The sequence below is a fragment of the Lissotriton vulgaris genome, chromosome 9 (assembly GCF_964263255.1).
Source record: "Lissotriton vulgaris chromosome 9, aLisVul1.2, whole genome shotgun sequence".
Taxonomy (NCBI): Eukaryota; Metazoa; Chordata; class Amphibia; order Caudata; family Salamandridae; genus Lissotriton; species Lissotriton vulgaris.
The window spans coordinates 287,009,916-287,030,841 of record NC_141697.1 but is presented as its reverse complement, the minus strand read 5'-3'; the positions used below and the strand labels follow the sequence as shown (position 1 = coordinate 287,030,841).

At 45.6% G+C, this 20,926-nt stretch overlaps 1 protein-coding gene across 1 annotated transcript; it reads left to right on the top strand.

Moving 5' to 3' along the window:
- The first annotated feature begins 11,422 nt into the window (after nt 1–11,422).
- On the top strand, nt 11,423–12,112 carry LOC147690020 (homeobox protein Hox-B1-like). Its single transcript, XM_086939458.1, has one exon. The coding sequence runs from the start codon at nt 11,423–11,425 to the stop codon at nt 12,110–12,112; it is 690 nt and encodes a 229-aa protein (XP_086795584.1).
- The last annotated feature ends 8,814 nt before the right edge of the window (nt 12,113–20,926 follow it).

Here is a 20,926-nt window from a genome sequence, read left to right as displayed (position 1 = left end):
AAAGGGTATGCCTCTACTCTCTGCAGTCCTCCCTCTGGGGTCATCCCAATCATGCTTCTCCTAACGGTCCCTTTCTTGGACCACCTTTCTTCCCATTTATCCAGCGCTCTCCATGTCCTTATTCCCGTGATCAGTTCCCTTATGTGTGTTTTTAATCCTATTGTTCTTCTCTCATCTAGGTCCTGATCTGAATAATGTAGCCTATGGTTACCCTGTAATGCTTTGGTCCTTGACAGGTCTACCATATATTTTCCTGCCAGTTCGACTAATTTCTCATGTGCCGCTCTCGCTTTCCGAGTGATGTCCTTTGCCATGAACAGTATCTCATCCTGTTCATACATCTCCATTCTCTCTAGAGGCAAGGTACCATCCACCATGTCATCCAGATCTGATTTTAGGCTGGCGACATCAAGTCTCTTGGCTTTTATCTCGGCTCGCAGTATGTCTTTTTTAGGGGGTTCACTAGTCTCTCTCCCGTCCCAACTTCGAGTCCTACGCTTGGGCTCAGGGGAGTTAAGGAGAGTTCTCCCTTGTTCCCATCTCTCTAGGTCCCATGCTCGGCCATCCTGTCTTGGAAGGTGATGAAACACGGGCCTGTTTCCCCCAATCTCATTTTGTCCACTCTCTCTGTCCTCTCCTGCTCCCTGGTAGGATTCCCTGCTGTTCTCCATTCTCTCGCTATTTTTTTGTTGCCTAGTGTCACTCAAGATTCGGTAGGTTCCTTCTCGGCTCCCCATCTCCCCAGGACTGCGTTCCTGTCCGTAGTCACAGGGGTTATGGCGAGACCTCTCGCAACTCTCCTTCTGCCCACTATTGTCAGACGCATAGTGGGTGCACTTAAAACTGTTCCTGTACTCCTGCGTTCTCCTATCCCCTTTGCTGTGAATTGGGCGAGACACCCCCCCACACTCGGGGCTCCTGTTTTCCAGGTCTGGTCTCCCTCTTCTCCTGGTAGGACAAGTGTCTCCTCTACTGTCCTGACCCTTCCCGTCCCACTCCGGACTGCTTTCGTCAGCCCCACAGTGAGTCCGGGTCCTGCTGTCCTGGCTTTCCCTTCCAGCTTCCGCTGCTATGATGCTCTTGTGAGCCTCCACCGCCTCATCCCATTTCTTCATGTACTCACTTAGCTCCTGGAAGGATTTCCGTCCTGATCCCCTCAGATCCTCTGGCCATCTAGGGCCTCCCGGATCTCCTATTGGATCTACTGCTGTATGAACTGGGGTGCTCCAATCTCTCGGTCTTGTCAACTGACTTGGGGAATTGATTGTATCATTCCTCCTTGTCATTTCTGCTCTCTCCCTGTCCAGTCGTACCTGTTCCTCCCCTCTTGCTCTCTCTGGGTCATAAATCGATACTATAGGACCTATAGTAACAGGTACTTGCAGGGCATCTGGCAGTGCGTAGGAAGTGGCACACTCCGTTTCTGGCACTCTTTGTACCACAAACCTTCCGACTACCTTCTGCGCCGGACTAAATTGAGACAACTCTTTACTTGCCGTGGGATCCCAATCTGTAGTGGGAAGCGGTCCATACTCCCCTATGCTAGGCCCCCCTTCCCTGCATGGCTCGACATTCCCCGTCTCTTTATTGTACGGGGGTGGCCTATCTGTTAATAACCTATTTATCAGGCTGTCTTCTGTCTCGCTCTCATCATCCTCCTCACATGGGCTCTTATTTCCTGCCACCTCTAATACTGGGTACAGTTTATTTACTTCTAGGTTATTCACTCTCCATCTTTTAGCATCCACATCCCATTTGGCATCCTGCACTGCTCTTACCGATCGTTTCACCCTTTCTTGTCGTCTATACAGGTTCCTCTCGTGCGCTGCCCTAATCCATGCATTGAGAGCTTCAAACTGGGTCGGTCTAGGCATAGGTCTCATTGAGGTCATGACTGCTTTTAATCGGTGTAGCACCTCTAATCTGAACGTCCCATACTTTGGAAACGTCAGTTCCTCATTTCCTTCTGTGATCTTACTCCACTCTGAAATCCACATTATAGTGTGTAACCCAACATTTGTCGCCATATAATAAGCCGGCGTACCCTCCGGCGGGGCTTCTTCCCCATCATAAGATCTTCGTCTCTCTCTTTTAAACGCCGCTCTTAACCATTTAAAACATTTCATGATTAAACGTACAATTTCCAGCCTCACTATTCTGTTTACTTCCTGATGACAATCCACCAATCCTAGCGCGGCTTTGCTAGCTGGCCTATCACAGCGCGGTCTTGCTCCGGCCGGCCAATCCCAGCGCGGCACTTTCTGACGTCACTTGTCTCTGCTTCGCAGCAGCACCCCTCCTTTCTCAGCTCGTTTCCCGGTCACACATGCGTCCCATTCATACACCGAAAAATGACTACTTCCGACCAAGCCGTCACTTCTCTTGACTGTACGTCCACAGTCTATCTGTAATTGTCACCACAACTGACGAAATGTCTTCCGTCTCTCTGATAGGTTGCTTACACACAGTAACTTCCGACCAGCGTCCGTTACTCACGCACTCACACTTACGTTCCCCCTATCACGGTCCTGCAGGCGATCAATGGTACCTCATGACCCCCTCCACACTGGTTGACAATTACTCTGGATGTCCGATACACCCGAACCACTTAAGCTCTCCTTGAACTTAAGATTTGCACCGGTTGCGCGCGCTCACAACCTGTTCCACAGTCACTCTACAGGCATTCAACTCCGCCAGACATTACAACATAGATACAACACAAAAACACCGCAATCTAACACGCATAACCCTTTATACTCACTCTCGACCGATACTGCTGCTTTTCTGTCTCACGTCATCCGGACCTTCTTCGGCGGGCGATTCTTCCGATCATCGATCTCTAGGGGCCTTGGGGTAATCTAACCTGGCCTAGATCACCTTCCTCAAGAAGGCAACCATCCTCTATAGCTACCAACTGCAAGGGCGAGATTGTAGATCTCTATCTTATCACTATAGATCTAAACCCCGTTCTGGTCAACTGAACCTTTATTGCCTGTCGTTGAGGAAAGAAAGTGCATCCAATACCAAGTTAGTTGCTCAATAATGGGCTTGACTCTGAAAAAACCACAGACTACTTCTAGCTTTTAAAGATTTATTATAGAGTCAAAGTTAACTGCAAGTACAGGCATCTCAAAATGAGATTCAAAAGATATATGGGCACCACTACAAACATGTGCTCTCGAAAAGCCCTCAGGCGAGCAAAGAACACGACTAGAACTAATTCCAAAATCAAAAGGGCTGCAAGCATCGGCACATATTGTGATCTCTCCGTCATTTACAAGAGGAGGGAAGGTTTCAGGTTAGGCTGTCCCTACCCTGCTCTAGATGGTATCCCTACTTAACAGAGTCCCAACCTACCAAAAGGTGTCAGCTGTGAATGACTTCCTAAGAAGATCACCCACTCTTAGTCTCTAGGTGAAAACCTATGATCGCCAGTCATGACCCCTCTCTGCCTACCCATCCGCTCTCTAAAGGGTCCTCAGGCATCTGCTCTAACTCCAACCCGGGGTGCTGACCCTAATACAAAATCACAATAACATTTGAGACGCCCCTCGTGAGACGCCCCTCACGTGGTGTTGATTCTGGCTTTTTCCATGAAGATCTTCCCTTGGGCCTCGTGCGTTAGCGTTGACCTTGCTTCTCAGACTCTTCTCCGGCCCGCCGATACCCCCTAAAACATTCCTGAACCCTCCTCCATGTCTGCACCAATCTCTTGAACAAACTCTATTCATCCAATTATTAATTTGATCCCCCTCACATTTGCAGACAGACATCCGTAGCTGAGTCTCCATTCTCATAGACTTCTAACAGAAGTTTGCAACTTATTTCCTGACACAAGTCGGCCTGTACCAGTACGTGCAAATCAGAAGCTCTTTGATCACCTCAGGCCTACAACATTTCTCGCAGAGGTTTATTCTCTTCAAATCCCTTCATAAATCAAAATATCATATTAATACTCTACTTTATGATTATATAAACACATCTATAAAATATAAGCCTTTGGAAAACAGAATTACTAAATAACATTAGTGCAATCCATGTCGTGCAAATGAATACCTTTCCCCACCCTTCCAGCTCTGGCCCTGGGGCCTACTCTGTTCTGTGCTTTGCAGCACGACATTTTTACATTAGCAGCCACATGACATGGATCAGGATTTAATCACGTCTAATAAGATTATACATGTTCACACATTTCTGCATTAGTTCCACTTCTATATAAAATCCCTAGATTTAACTACACATTTCGGAGTATAGGTGAATATATATTCAGCACTCATAGCATTTCTCTTATGATTCGTGCATACTACTTGTAACTCTGGTGCACTCATACATTTTGTTCAGTTTACGCTCTCTCACTCGCAAAATAGGGTTAGTACATTGGGCAGACATTTTTTGCAGTCGCAAAGGGGCCAAATTCCCCTTTGCGAACGCAAAAAACAGTTGTGTATCTGCTCCCATATATGCTCCTTCTGTTCTTAAACTGATAATGCTCAGCTTTTTTTTCATCTAAATGGCCCAGATTCCTAACATGAAGCACTAACCAACTGTTTATGCAATGGCAAGAGATGGATGGACAACAACTGGCTTAAGATCAATACGTAGAAGACATAGGTTCTTTTTTATTGGCAGCAATATGTTGGTCCCTATCCAACTCCTAAATTGAATGTGAAAAGCCTTGGGGCCGGATTCGCAGAAGGACTTGCGTGTAGTAAAGTTACAAGTGCGGAGTCTCTGCACTCATTGCAGAGTCTCCTCACTCTGGACAGAACCTCTGCACGGCGCACTGCTGGGAGTGTGCCGCCACGAGTGCGGACACTCCACACTCGTAGCCTAACTACACGTAAGTCCCTATGTGAATCGAATCGGGCTCCTGGTCTCAAGCTTAACCCTACATGTAAAATGGACATAAAATTGCTTCATTCGTGTTCTCATGTGCAGTAGAGTTCAGCCACCTCATCCATTCTTACTCTTTTTTCTGAGGAGGGTTGAAGAATTGTTATATTTGCTACTATTGGTTCGTGACTTGAGTACTGTAATGTGTTGTGTCTTTTAATCTTTAAACACCAATAGCATTGACTTGAAGTAATTGAAAATCAAGCCACTAAATCAGTAGCTTTAGTATCACATCTAATTTAAGCAAGGCCTATTCTAAGTAGTCTATATTGGTTGGCTGTCCCCAAACAAATCCATTTTAAAGTTATATGTCTTATCTACAAATGTTTGAATGGATCAGTTCATCAAATCCTCAGATCAAAATTCACTAAGTATTCACCATCGCATAAACAATGGCCCACTTCAGTCAATCTTCTGGTTGTTATGCATTTTAAAAACGTTTTATTTGGTGGCAAATCGTTCTCTGTTTTATCTCCTTGGCTTTGTAACAGTCTTCTTCCTGATCTAAAATGTATTCCTGCTTATCTGCTTTTCAGGAAAAAACTTTAAACCTTTCTTTACTCTCAACAGACCTTTCTATTTCTACTTTTGCTTCCCTTAATCAAAAACCATCAAGAGACTCTCGAGTGTAAGAAACACTTTGTAAATTACCTATATACCTGAGCATAATTAATTCAGAAACCTAAATATCGTACCGTCAGCCCAGCACCATCACTTATTGAAGATCCACACCCATCATTGTCCTGGCTGTAGCACAGAATCACAGCCATCCTAAAGCGCTCACATATTGAAAAACACATATCATTACCTGGGAAAACTGGTTCACATTGGCCTCTCGAATTAGGACCCACCCTGACTAAAGGCAGCAAAATGAGGAGACTGAGAGTGATTATGAAGTCCCAACCTTTGCCTTCTTTCCCAAGAAGGTCAGGCTCCCAAATCTGCATGTTTTACTGCGATGACCTTGAGTCACATTTTCTCTCCCCTCTGTTTCCTAGCACGGCTCAGCACAGACAATAATTGCATTGTTTCTCTCTTGTTAAGATGCTGCCTAGGGGCACCTGAGTTCATTCTGCAGAGATTCCAGCACATTCAGACTTCAGAGCCTTGGCGTCAGACAGCTTCATCACCATTGCATCCATGATAACATTACCTAATTTTACTAGCTGTCAAAGGCTCCCATTGGACGTACCTTCTTCAAGATGTTCTGCCTATTGGGCCATCAGGAGAGTGAACAGATCCTCCTGCGCCACCAACTCTGCACTTACTAACCAAATTGAACCCAAAGATCTAGACTGGCCCAATTTTGGACCACTCCAAGGTTTAGAAAGATCCACTTTGATGAGACCTGCTTTGCTCTACAGACACCTAAGCTGTTGAACTTCATCCCAGCAAACTTAGAAACTTTATTCACCATCTGAAACACAGGCCGTTTTCAACCTCCTGACTCTTTTATGCAACCCCACCTAAGAAGTTGACATTGAGCATGCCACCCATGCAGATCAGTGAGTTAGATAATGTAACAGAAAGAGCAGCCATACCTGCCTTACCTTCATCTGCATCACTGATATGTCTAAACACAGCAACACATCTGCAGCAACACAACTGGAACACTCCTATAGCTCTCACACATGACACCAAATGCTTCCACCGTCTTGTCATACGGTAAGTATTCACTTTCTTACCATTCACTGCAGGCTGGACACAAACTTTAGAACAAACCTTTCTCACACCCTTCTACTTTACTAACACGCTTTATCAGAGCATGAAGTTCACACCAACTGAAGCAGCCCTCCAGCCACGGTCGGACTGGGACATAAAATAGGCTCTGGTACTCAAATACAAGTGGACCCCATTAGTAAATTAGATCTCTAAAAAGGTGGTCCATGTTTTCAAATTGGGGCAGTTTTGAACTTGTAAAGGCACGCTGTATAAATGTTTTGCAAGGTGTGGAAGGCTGCATGGAATTGAGCTTGTTACCGGCAATATTTGTTTTAATGTCAGAGAATTCAACAGTAAAAAGGAACCCAGCATACCATAAAACAGGCCCACAAACAGCCAAAACACTAAATTGTCAGACCAGCCCGTCAGGCACTTTCTGATTGCCCTGTGGTCCAGCTTATCCCTGCCTCCAGCGTATTGTATGGCACCCAATGCTTCCCCCATAGGCCATATTGTAGAACATGCACTCGACCAACTCTGCATAGCAAGCTGGTTAGCCTCTTACTCAACCATACAGGACAGCACTTTGAGGCTACATCAGTTGTATGAAGCGCTATACACATATCACGATACAATACTGATGACCCACAACAAACTGAATGAGATTTGGACACAAAGACAGGGAAGGCCATTTTTGGATTTGGATGATTAAAAAAGGCTCTGTATACCATAAGATAAGTCTTGTACAGTTCCCAAGATGCCACTCTTAGAATTAGGTTTTAGGTCACTAAGGAAGGGAATCCTTCCTCAGAGTGTTAGAGAACACACTCACACCACCAAAGGCATTACACTGCCACTGGTACTGGTAATTCATTTGCACTGGTTCAGGAAATACACTGACATCCGGACATTGATGCAGTCATTTTAGGACCAGAAAGTCTCTGATAAATAGCAGATGCCCACATTTTGAATGGTTAAAGAGTAACACTGGGAGAATACAAAACATGGGATCTGGCCCTAGGTATGTGTTGCCAATCACTACGCTACTAAACCTCTCTTCACTCAGGCTGTTTTCACAACATCAATCTGAAAAGGAGGGGGAAATGAATCCATGCCGCTAGGGTCTAGCTGAATGGGTTACACTGCGCAATAAGGTCCACTATGCCACCAAGCGTTATAATCCACATATATGGCCACGGGTGTAGAAACTGACACCAACCTTAACATTTTTGCATGGTTTGATGAAAGGTCACGTGGTAGAACTCTCAATTGGAGATTACCATGAAGATAGCCAAAAACTTGGAGATAGCAGGCAGGAGTACATGAAAAATATGGAGACTTTGAGTGAAAAATCACTGTGCCCTTATGAAGACATGGGCAAGGGGATCAAGGAAACATAACTTTGCTAGGAACAGCATGTTCAGAAATTCTCGAAGAACTATGAGACTAGGGTCAGGAACAAGTAGACATGGGCGGCGACTGAAGCTTGCTCAAACAGACCCACCATTAAACAAGAATTTGCAATGCAATAGGTCTCGCATTAGGAAAGTTTGACCTATTGGTATTATAAATGACACATATTTTTTATTTATGTGTTGGTTTTGAAAATAGCCAAATTAATGGCTTTGTCATTTACAATGCCAATAGTTTTAACTTTCGCAAATGTGACACCTACCATTTGTAATGCAATATGTGTTGTATTTACGTGACTTAGATGTATTGATATTACAAATAACAATAGCTTTAATAATTAATACTTAAATAAAAGTTATTGTAATTTATAATGGCAATAGCTCAAACTTTTGTAAATAACATTTGTGAAGATTATGTTCATTGTATTTTATTGCGACGAAAATCAAAGAACAGAAGTGAAATATTAACATCTTTTTGTTTCATTTGTAATAAAGCTTGAAACATTGAGAGAATATATTTGAACCAGTTGTTGTTGAAAGGTTGCACAGATTGATGCTGTGGTGATGCGATAGATATATAGAGGGAAGGCGATAGATAGATCGAGTGAAGGCGATAGATAGATCAAGTGAAGGCGATAGATAGAGTGAAGGCGATAAATAGATAGAGTGAGGGCGATAGATAGATAGAGTGAGGGAGATAGAGTAAGGGCGATAGAGTGAGGGCGATAGAGTGAGGGCGATAGTGTGAGGGCGATAGTGTGAGGGCGATAGTGTGAGGGCGATAGAGTGAGAGCGATAGATCAGGATGCAACACAGAAGGAGGGAGGGCATGTAGGAGGCAACACAGAGGGTGGATGGTAGGCAACACAGAGTGAGGGAGGGCGGTCAGTAGGCAACTCAGAAGGAGGGCAGAGGCAGCACAGAGGGAGGGTAAACTGGATGCAATATAGAGGGAGGGCTTTCAAAGGCAACACGGATATAGGAAGGGAGTTTGGAACGAAACACGTTTCGGCAACAGGGAAGGAGCAAGGGTGGATGGGAGGCAACAGGGAGGGATGGTGGGTTGGAGCCAACAGTGACAGATAGGCATCAGTGATGGAAGGTGGGTGGTTAGACAACAGGGAGGCAACACAGAAGGATAGTTGGTGGGTTGCAACACGGATTGCAACACAGTTGGTGAGTGGGTGGGATGCAACACAGAGGGTGGGTGGCCGGGATGCCAACACGGAGGATGGGCTGCAACACAGAGGGTGGGTGGGTGTAATGCTACACAGAGGGTGGGTATGGCAACACAGAGGGTTAGACAACACAGGGGGTTAGGCAACACTGGGGTTAGGCAACACGGGGGGTTAGGCAACACAGGTGGTTAGGCAACACGGGTGGTTAGGCAACATGGAGGGTTAGACAACGCGGGGGTTAGGCAACGCGGGGGTTAGGCAACACGGGGGGTTAGGCAACAGGGGGGATAGGCAACACGGGGGGTTAGGCAACACGGAGGGTTAGGCAACACGGAGGGTTAGACAACATGTAGGATGGGTGAGCCAGCGGTGAGTCCCACGGAGGGTGGGTGGGCGATCGGCTACACTAAGGGTGGGAGGTAACACGGGGAATGGGTGGGCGGGCGGTAGGCAACACTGACGGTGGTTTGGGGTTCGCTAGGCAACACAGAGGGTGGGTGGGTGGTAGGCAACACAGTGTGGGTGGGCAATAGGCAACACTTTGAGCGAGAGGCAACACAGTGGGCAAGAGGCAACACAGAGGGTGGCTGGGTGAGAGGCAGCACAGAGGGTGGCTGGGTGGGCGAGAGGCAACACGGAGGGTGGGTGGGCGAGAGGCTGCACGGAGGGTGGATGGGTGTCGGGCGGGTGTAAGGCAACACTGTTTAGGCGGGAGGCAACACGGAGGGAGGGTGGGCGGAAGGCAACACGGAGGGAGGGTGGGCGGGAGGCAACACGGAGGGAGGGTGGGCGGCAGGCAACACGGTTTAGGCAGGAGGCAACACAGAGGGAGGGTGTGCGGGCAGGAGGCAACATGGACAGGCAACATGGAGGGAGGGTGGACATTCGTGTGAAAATAACCAAGTTTCAGTAATGTTCGCGGTATATGTAGCACCCTTGAGTTATTGAAATAAGATTAACAAAATAACCAACAGTAACAAGGTTATCAAAAGTTATAACTCAACTCAGATGTCGTATGTATAATGTAGCAACAATGCGCAGTTATTCTATTCACACTTTGCCTTTACCGCTAGCTGCTCTGCCATGAGCATAATTGTCTGCTAGTAGTTTTGGAACAGGGGTTAATTGTGCGGACCTTGGTAGATTAAAAGATCCGAACCAGCAGGAGATTCTGCTATTTTTTTTGCCCGACACAAATTGTTTCTCGTCTGTTGGTATAGCGCAGTACTACTTAAAGCCTCAACCTATTTTCTTCCAAAGGGATTTTGAATTATCCATGTTTATAAAAAGCACACCAAGAACAAAAGCAAGTAGGAAGAAAACGTCCTATTACGAGTAATCCAACGCATTGTTGCTCTGTGCACTGTCTTTTCCCAGCGAATAGAAGAAAGGTAACAAGAGTGCTAGACGCAGAGGTGCAAAAGGCGAATCGTGAATAACAAAATGCTCAAAGGACCAATTAACATGATACGTCAACAGGGCAATGAGTCTCTCTGACTTACGAGTTTTATTTTGACAGAATGCATAGCGTTTTTCAAATGTTTAAGAAATGCACCATTATCAAATTATTTTGGCTTTTATTGTACTGTTATCTAGTTAAGCCAAAACACTAAGGTGGAGTATTTGCAATGTTTAAAAGCTTTCAAAACAAAACACTCGGAGTCTGAATGCCAGTCAGGAGAGAGAGAGAGAGACACAGACAGACACACACAATATCTGAGAGGGTGAAAGGGGATGGTATTTCAAAAGTTAGAATCGAAAATTGTTCTTGCCAAGTTAACAACATCAGTAATCACAGTTGTAACAAGACAACAACGCCCTTATTTGCCAATTTTATTGTGTGAACCTCCGGATGATGAAAGGCTGAGTCCGCTCAGGTAGTATTCAGAACTGTAACTTACAGATTCGCACAGATCTCTTCGTGGAGTGTGCGCCCCGCTGAGATTTCTCACTAGTATCCTATTGTTAAAGGTATTCGGTATGTTGAAGCTTCTCGGTGATAACAAGAAAAGCCTGGGAGTGAACTGAAACCAGTATGAATAGAAAGCGGATTTGAATCACGGCTTCCTCTGTTATTCAATGTGAGCGTCAGCAAAGAGTGTGTTGTTATCAGATTGATGGGCCGGGTTTGATTGAAGTTTCTTTGTCATGCAAATGTCAGAGGGGTGATGGATGGGCTCAGATATGTGACAGGCTTCAGGAGGTCCTCTGCCATTGGCTCCTCGCCAGAGACACATGTCCTGGGTGCAGGGGACGAGGGTTGAAGGCTCGCCGTCCATGGAAGGGAACGGTCACAGCTCTGACAGTCTGTCCAAAGGTCTCGGGGCAGGAGGAGTCTTCTCACACAGGTTGTCACTCCGCTGGCAGTGGCAGATGGACAATCCCAGGATGAACTCATTTTTAGAGTATGCAAATTGTAGCCGCGGGACGAGCGCCTGCTCGCCCAAGGGCTACCACCACGCCCTGGACCAGGGTGCCCCAGCCTTCCCGGATTGCTCAGGTGCTGACACTTACAATGGAGATGGGCGCTTCATAGTGGGGGGCAGCGCAGCTGTGTCCAGCCAGCTCCATCACCAGGGCTCAGCCTACCCATCGGGGGCTGGCCTAGCATACCCTGGCCAGGCGCCGGTGTACCCTTCTCAAAGCTGCGGCATGGGTTACGGGCACCAGTTTTACCTGAGCCAGGAGGGCGAGGGGATGTACTTCCAGTCCTCTGTATACCCCGCCAACACAGAATCCAGCCTCGGCAGCCTGACGGACACCTACTGCCCCTCCCCCGGGCCCGGCCTCTACCAGCAGCAGCACCCCTTTCTACAGGAGCAGCAGGGCTTCCTGCAGGGCACCTACACTCACATGCCCACCTCGCCTCTCGGAGCCCCCGAACAGGCCTCCATCACGCCCACCTTCGACTGGATGAAAGTGAAGAGAAATCCCCCCAAAACTGGTAAGTGGCTTTGTTCACTATAGTTTATAGAGCTCTTTATTGAGCAGCAATGCTTCAACCAGAAGAGCTCTCATCTATACAGTGCACTCACAGTGATCTCACGATCTGTCCAGTGCAGTCCCACAGATCTCACGTCGGAGAGGCCTGTGTGATCCGTGCCGTGGACTCACACAGTTTTCATGTTCAGGGGCTCGAGAGGCCTGTGTGATCTGTGTAGTCTTGTTCAGGGGTTGTTGGTGTCTGCGTGATATGTAAGGTGTATTTACAAAGATCTCATGTTCGGGGGCTGGAGAGGCCTGTGTGATATGTGCAATGGACTCACACATATCTCATGTTCAAGAGTCAGTGATACCTGTGTGACAACCAGATAGTAAACTGACTGTAATATTACCTTCATGTAAGACGTTATGCCAACGCGGCCCAAACTAACTCCCGACTCCACCCTGCTCCTTGCTGAAGAAAGTAGAGACTGTAGGCCAGGGAGCGCGTGCGGCGGGCGTGCTGTGTCACTGCTGAGTAGGGGCTGAGCAAAATGATGTCCAGGGCTGTCATTGGTAACGCTACCAAATTGACGGCCCTGGGATCCACATCGTATGCACCACGCACGGCACCACCACCACTAGGGGTGCGCGTGCGCACTGTGACGTGCACTAGTTCCACTTCCTGCCTGCGCGAGTGCACTTTCCACATTTCATGTCAGGCCGGGCCCACTGATCTGAGGTCTATTCTGCGAGTCCCCCTGGGCAGCTGCCCATACAGACCATGCCTAGGACCGGCCCTGGGACTGCCGCCAGCGAAGAAGGTAGAGCAAGATATAGAGGAGGAAGCAGTAACAGGAGAAACAACAAAGATCGAGGCAGGAGAAGAAGATGTGGGTCATTCCATGCAGCAGCGGCGGCGGCGGGTAAGGGGGGGCGGCGGCGTGTGTGTGTGTGTGCGTGCGTGCATGTGTGCGTCTGTCTGTGTGTATGCGCGTGTGTGGTGCCTTCGGCCGGCCTGCGTAAGCGCGTCCACAGACCCTGAGCAGCTCGTGTATCGTCTGTCTCCCTTGACAGGCATCTTAGCAGCAATAGGTCTTGAGCGAGACCTAAAAAGGCTACCCTCAGAGAACCTCTCAAGGTGCTTAGGAATTATATGTAATATCACATATCATGACACATGGCGCTTGTGTATATTTATCTACAATTGCGTCACTGTTGAATTAAATATATATATATTATAAAGTATAAAAACAAACAAATTAGCTTACAGTACAGCAACACTTGAAAGTCTGAGTTTATTAAATTAAACTTAAAACTGCATACATTACCTTCTTATACATATATAACTTCCGTGTACTTATGTATCATTATATTTATTACTTTACTTCTAATTCTGCATCTCCGATGCACTATCCTATATCTCACCCTATACCTCTCTAAATATATCCTCTGCCTCCGCTCTCTGCCTCATTTCAAACCTTATTCTATTACTCTCTCCAAAGTACTACCCTGTTTCTCACCCTGTACCTCTCTCAATATATCCTCTACCTCCACTCTCCGACTCATCCCAAACCGCATTCTACTACCATGATCTCCAAAATAACCCTTTCTAGACTCTTCCCTTCTCTACCCCTCCTTGCATCATCTCAAACCGCCTTTACTACTCATATCTCCCAAACACCCTTTCTAAACCCTTCCCTCTGATTCTTCCCCTCCACCTCCCCTTTACTCATCCCAAACCTCCTCCTACTCTATGATCTAAAAAAACGCTTTTTAGACCCTTCCCTCTTCTATCCCTCACTATCCTTTTTCAATCCAAATAAAATACTCACATGTCAATTTCTCAAATTAATTTCATATCTCCATATACTAATTTGCCACAAATCCTTTTTGGGTTCAAGAAATCGTGCTACTCGCTGGAAGGCGCTTTGATGCATCATCGGGGGTAGTAAGAGCTATATAAATGCAATAAAAATTACAATATTTCTACTTTTCCAATGTTGATGTGACATGCCCTCAAAGTGATTAGGGACAGGCAGCAATGGTGATGGTTGCCCTCAAGTGGTGTAATTCTGTATCTCTGTCCCAGAAAAGTCATTGGCTCACATTGAGACAGCATGTTGAATGCAACACTACTCCTCAACAGCCTATTTTGACAAAGCTGCCTTTATATGTACTCGTCACTGATGGGCGTTCATGCTAATACACACATCGCTATGTCTGATCCCAATTAGGTTGGGGGTTCATTTTGATCATTGGTATTTTGGTGAGCCAATTATGGGGCATCACAGCCAACCTCCCAGTGTGTGGAGGCTAGACACAGCTGTGAAATGTTGTGTCAGGTGGCATGCTTTGTCCTGGGAAGACTCACTGAAATTAGGGTGCGGCCGAAACATCAACCCTGGAGTAGAGGTCATCCAATGTATATAGGTTTCAATACAGAAGTCAGTATTTGTACAGAACTGGGCATCATATTTGTAAATATTCCTATTGAATATCGTATCGTATTTTATTGTTCACATCACTACTTATGAGCACTGTGCCGTCTGCACTATTTTATTCATAAAACACATATTGGAAGAAAAAAATACTGTGATCATTGTTGATATCAAAAGCTTCAGAGGACCCTTGTACCTTTACGTCATGAGACCTTATGAGTGAGACGCACGGAACCAGTGAAATAACTCTGTGTCATACCCGGGTTCCGATTACGGGCAAAAATATTGTTTTTTGTCCTGTTTATCTTTCTTAGTAATTAGAAGGCACAATTTTTTAAGAATCTTAAGATAATAAAACCACAATCTATTTAAATATTTTTTCCTTAATGCTTAAGCCTTTTTGGATGAATTATCTGCTAGCTAGGATGTCAAATGGTAGTGAGTGAAATGTGATTTCTGCCTTACTCCAAGCTCTCCAAGCTTTCTGCTCTTTCCTGAATTTCTTCATGTCAGCTTCCTAAAGTAGACAAGGAGAGAATTGCTTTGACATTGAAATTAAATAATAGTCCGTTTTAAGTAGTTGCAGCAGCGACTGCTGCCAAACCAACTTGGGGCGGGCAGCGTGGGGAAATAATACATTCAAAAAGTTTAAACACTTACCTTTACCTGCCAGACCGCGTTGTTCTGCTCCCTTGCTGGCCCGTGTTCTTCTGCTCCACCGCTGGCATGCGCTCTTCTTCTCCCTCGTCATATCACGCCTCGCTGCTCCTGGCACTATAATCCTCAGGAGTACAGGCACCCAGATCCCACCCAATCCCAGCGCTTCTTCCAGCATGAGAGAAGCACTGCGATTGGGCAGAGCAGGCCAATTTAACGCTCTGTGAAGACTGGGAGCCTGTGCCCTGAGCAGTGATGATATCTCCAAGGCACAAGCTGGAGATATCAAAGTGCTCATGTTGGTTTGGCCGGCCGTGGAGGGCCAGGCCAAACCTACATGTGTACTTTCAGCTGCCACTCCTCCCTGCTGACACAGAGACATGGCCCCACCCTGCCCCAGACTCGCGTTGGCGGACTAGAAGTGAAAAATAAAATGACAATAAAATAGTAATTTTATTTTTCCTCTGTGCATTTCACCAATGGGGCGACGCTCCTCCACCATAGCGGAGGAGTCACCCCAGAGTAGTAGACGTCTGACTGTGTGCTATGTTACCATTAGTTTAGAGAAGCATTTGGGCGCCATTTATGCAGGGCCTTGTGCATAAGACAGGTCTTGAGTTAAACTGTGTGAGTAGCCAGCAGAATGGGAGGGACATCAAAGCAAGAGAGATGTGAACAGTGTATTTCAGTCCTAGCATGAGATGCTCTAGGTAGTTTTGGACGCATTGTAGCTTGATGGTCACCTTGACATAAAGCTCTATTTTTGGTTGAATTTGAATATTCTATACCTGAGACCAACTCATCAAGAGTAACTGTGGAAGGATTTCACACAGAATGCATAATTAGTACAATCTGCTTTTTTGACATTGTGCATCTGAGGCATCAAGCAACAAACTTGTGGCGAAACCAGGGGGGAGGGACAGTTAAATGTATTGGATGTGGATTTTCAGATCCCATCAGCAAAATATTTATTTTAGAGGCATTCAGATAGTCAATAACAAGAAAAGATACTGTAAACTTTAAGCCAAATCCTTCCACACCGTTCAAAGCCTGGAACAGCGTTGATCAACATCTTCTTAAAACCCATCTGCTCTCCACTCAACCTGACCTCACACTCGATCCCGCCTCATCTAACTATTTAGAATGGCTTCACAATGCCTTCAATTCACTGGTACCACTAAAAAAAAGCCTCCAAAAACCGACATGCCCATTCTGCCCCTTGGTTCTCAGAGGTCCATAGACTTGAACAACAACAACAATGTAGAAACCTCGAGAGGCATTGGCGGAAAGACTATAACAACAATGTAAAAATCCGCTCCAAGGAAGCATTAGCTAAGTACAAACTTCTTATTATGCAGGAGAAAAGTAAGTACTACCTTAAGCAGATAGAATCCACTCAAGATTCTAATAAACAACTGTATCAGGTAGTAGCCAAGCTGTCAGGGCAGTCGTCTAATTTCACTATAGCCCCCTCACAATCCTTATGTAACTCACTTGTTAACTACTTCCATGAAAAGGTCAACCATATACATATCAACTTCTCCTCACAACCCAAGACAGACTATCAGACTTCGGCTTATGACACAGTAGAAGTCTCCCCCTCGTTCTCAGAGTTTAGTCAAGTTTCACCCCATTAGATTGCAGAACTAATCTCCCTTATAAAATCAGGATCCTCCACTGACCCCTGTCCATCTTCAGTTTTGAAACCTATTGCCGATCTCATAGCCCCCAACCCCTCAAACATCTGTAATGCGAAGTTTAGAACAGGCAACTATCCACCCATATGGAAAAAGGCCATCATCAAGCCTTTGCTTAAGAAACACAATCTTGACCCTACAGACACAAAAAATATCAGGCCTATCACCAGCCTTCCATTCCCACCAACATTTTTTTGAAAAGACCATGAATTCCCAGTTGTCCAAATATATTGAAGACAATAAGTTACTGAATGATACACAATTTGGCTTTCGTAAGGGCCATGGAACCAAGACTGCCCATTATTAAGGCATCACAACAAATCAGGACGAAACTAGATCACGGTGGTGCCGCTGTCCTGGTGCTGCTGGACCTGTCAGAGGCATTTGACACAGTCGACCACGTTACTTTGATCGATCGTGTCTCAACGATTGGTATTAGTCACAGGGCAAAAGCCCTCTTAGCCTCCTTCCTCTCTAACCGCACCCAACTAGTGAGTCTTGGCGCTTTTAACTCTCCATCATTTACCCCCCCTCGTGTGGTTTGCCACAAGGATCATCTCTGAGTCCGACACTATTTAACATCTATGTGTCGGACTTAGCCAGAGTCATCAAAGCACACAGGATGGGTCTTACATCTTACGATGATGACACACAATTGGTGCTTGCAGTGCATAACGATGGAGGAGCAGTCACGGCCAATTTTCAGGATGGAATGGTGGCCATCAGTATGTGTATGGCTAATAATTCCCAAAGTTAAACTCTGAAAAAACAGAGGCAATGATTTTTGGCAATCAGTCCCCGGGTTGGTCCTCCATCTGATGGACTACCAAACTGGGACCACCCCAACTCCCAGTATCAAAGATCAGAAATTTGGCTGTCACATTTGACGACAAGTTGTCCTTTGCACCTCATGTCAACACTGTTGTCTCATCATCTTTTTACACACTGAGGATGATAAAAACACTCTTACCATTCCTCCCACTCAGTGCTAGAAGAACCCTGGTCAGTACTTTAGTAATGTCAAAAATTTACTATTGCAACAGTCTCTTCATGAATGCTCAAAGTAAGGTCCTCAACAAGCTACAGCTGGTGCAGAACGCAGCTACCAGGATTCTATCAGGCACCCCTAAGTATAAAGCTATCTCGAAGGTGCTGCAACAGTTCCACTGGCTACCTATAAGAAGTCAAATCAAATTTAAGGCCCTCTGCATCGCCTATAAGGCCACGCGTAATACGGGACTTGTGTTCTTGAAAGAAGCTCTTGGTGCCTATACCCCCAATAGATCCCTACGTTCATCATCAGCAAACCTGTTGAAGATCCCGCGCACTAAGAAAGCTTCATGGGGTGATAGACGATTCACCGTCGCCACTGCCAAATTGTGGAATACTCTCCCCCTCCACATAAAAACTAGCCCGACCTTGCTTGCCTTCTGGAAAATTATAAAAACATGGCTGTTTAGCCAATAGTCAACAGATCCTGGTTCTTACTCGCTGTCCGTAGCGCCGATACACCCATGGGTATTTGTGCGCTTTATAAATGGTATAAATAAATAAATAAAATAGAGCCACTTCAGCTGCGTGTAAATTTACATGTCTATCAAGCAGTCAAAGATCTGCCTCCATTGACTTTACTCAATAAATATGCTGATGTATGGCTTGAGTGTTATAGTCCATGATGTCGTTCCTGAGAATATCACCTAAGAGATTCATAGACTTTGAAAAGGCTAGATGACAGCTGCACAAGAAATGTTGCTCAGGGCATGGAGCTATGAAGAAAGGCTGTTAAAAGTGGAAGAAATGTTCCTCTTGCCCGAAAGATTAATTGGCGAGAGCTGGTGTTGTGGTACTGGTTTCAAAAGAAACCAACAGGTCACTTAGCATGAAGGTACATGGCTTGCCCAGGTCTGCGAAAGATAGACTTTCTTTCCTTATGCCTATAATGTAGTCTCTATGTCTTTGCACTGGAAGAACTCAAAGCTATAGTCTAAAAAAACAGCATTGTGATCAAGGCAATTGGAAGGTGGCCTTCACCACTATTTGTAAAATCTGTGCAGCACAAGAGAGACCCAATACTGGCCTGTAATAGACTAAATACTTTGGTGCATCATTCATCTTCTTTAGGAGTGATGTGGCCAGGCCTTGTGTGAGTTGTTGAAGGACATTATGCAGCAGGGAGTCATTTCTGAGCTTTGTGATGATGATCAGGAGGGCAGCCTGTCCCATTTCCTTGCCTTTGAGTTACAGAGTTAATTGGGTTCTTATGACGTGGGGCAGATCAGCAGGAAGTCTTGGGGAGCTGCACTATGCCAAAATCTAGTAAACAAGGGCCTTTATTTCGAAGAAGAACTTTATATGGTTACTGTCAGATCTGAAGTTTGCCCAGTCATGTTACTAGGTACATGAGGGGTAGGAAACAAAGGTGCCTTTGAGCAGAAGAAGTCTATTTAAGTTGTGACCAGCCTCATGCATGCTGATCAACCATTGACTGATAGCTGATGTTGCCACTGTGGTAAACGAATCCATCGGTGAATGTGATGTCCGGATAGTTAGCCCAAATATCGGATTTCTTTGGGAGATGGAGCATTTAGACGCGGTTTGCAAATGCCTGGTCAGGTGGTGCAGCACTTATGAAGTCAACAACATTTACATAATCGCCAATTCTAAGCTGGGCTTAATTTCTTTTGTTAAACTGTATAATGCCAAATCCAGAACTGAAAGCAAGGACCAATGACTAGGGGGCATATTATCAAGGGGGTTTATCTCTGCTTTTTTGGCTTTAAAAGCCAAGAAAGCGGAGATAAAATTATCTCCCTATTACCTAGCTGCCGTTAACACCAGTTAGCGACAGCTAGTAGGAGATAACGACCATCTTGGGCCCCACTTTGCATGTCAGTGATATTTATCACTAATGAGATGCAAAGTGGGCGTGTCAAGATGTTAGCGACTGAAAACAGTCGCTAACATCGCTATCTCCTATTACCAACTTTTGGAGATATTCGCGCTAAGCGGGAATATCTCCAAAAGCTAACACCTGCCCTGAGCAGTTCTTAGCCATGTTATCCAATGGGAGGTGGATAACATGGCTAAGAGCATTAGCTCGCTAATGCATGAATATCGCTGACTTTTCTGCGATATTCATGCTTTGCGGCGATTTTTACCACATTTGCGTTAAACCTTGGTAATACCAAGGTTTATTTGCGGTAAAAATCGCCGCAGCGATGCGGTAAATTTTTGTCTCTAACCAAGCAATAGCGATAATTATCGCTATTGCTTGGTAATATGCCCCTAGATGCGTTAAAGGTCTACTTCTAGGCAAGCAGGCGCTGAGCAGAGCTACTGATCGTGCATAGGGGCTAACCAGTTTGAATTTGTAGTAGGGGCATATTATCAAGGACCGGTGTTAAAATTAAAACGGCGATAATTTTAACACCGGTCCTTGATGATATACCCCCCAGTCATTCTGTGTGACAAGCATCGTGATAAGCAGCCCCCTGCAGATATGCCTTTGCGAACCATCATTTGCCAGTTGCAAATATGTGAGGACCCGCAGGGCTGTTTACACCTAGTGTAGCAGGTGTAAACATTAGAAAGGTTTCCACGTGTGGTAAATAGCCGCTAACCATTCGCAAAGTGCAAACCGTTCATCACGGGTGCAGGCAAATGTGTCTCGATCAACATGTGCTGTCATCTTACCATGTTCCCTGCAACATTTTGGGAATTTACAACACAAATGAAAACACTCTTGGTTGCACAAGTGGATTTGCAAGCCAAGAAATTGAGAAAAAAAAGAGTTTAAAGTATCCATGAAACAGAAGCACACACATTCAGGCACCCGCACCTTGGGGCTACTTCAAGAAAATCATAAATACCTACGTGAGTCAGATAAAAAAACATGACACAAATGCTCAAATTCTGCTCAAATTAGTGAGTGATAATTTAAAATCAGAAGTTCAAATTGCCCCTTTTGCACAACCACTTTCATAAAAAGCAAAGCAGAAAACAGGCTCAGCCAGGTGCAATTTACTCCAAGTTTACCAAATGCATCCCCTTCTGCACACCCACTT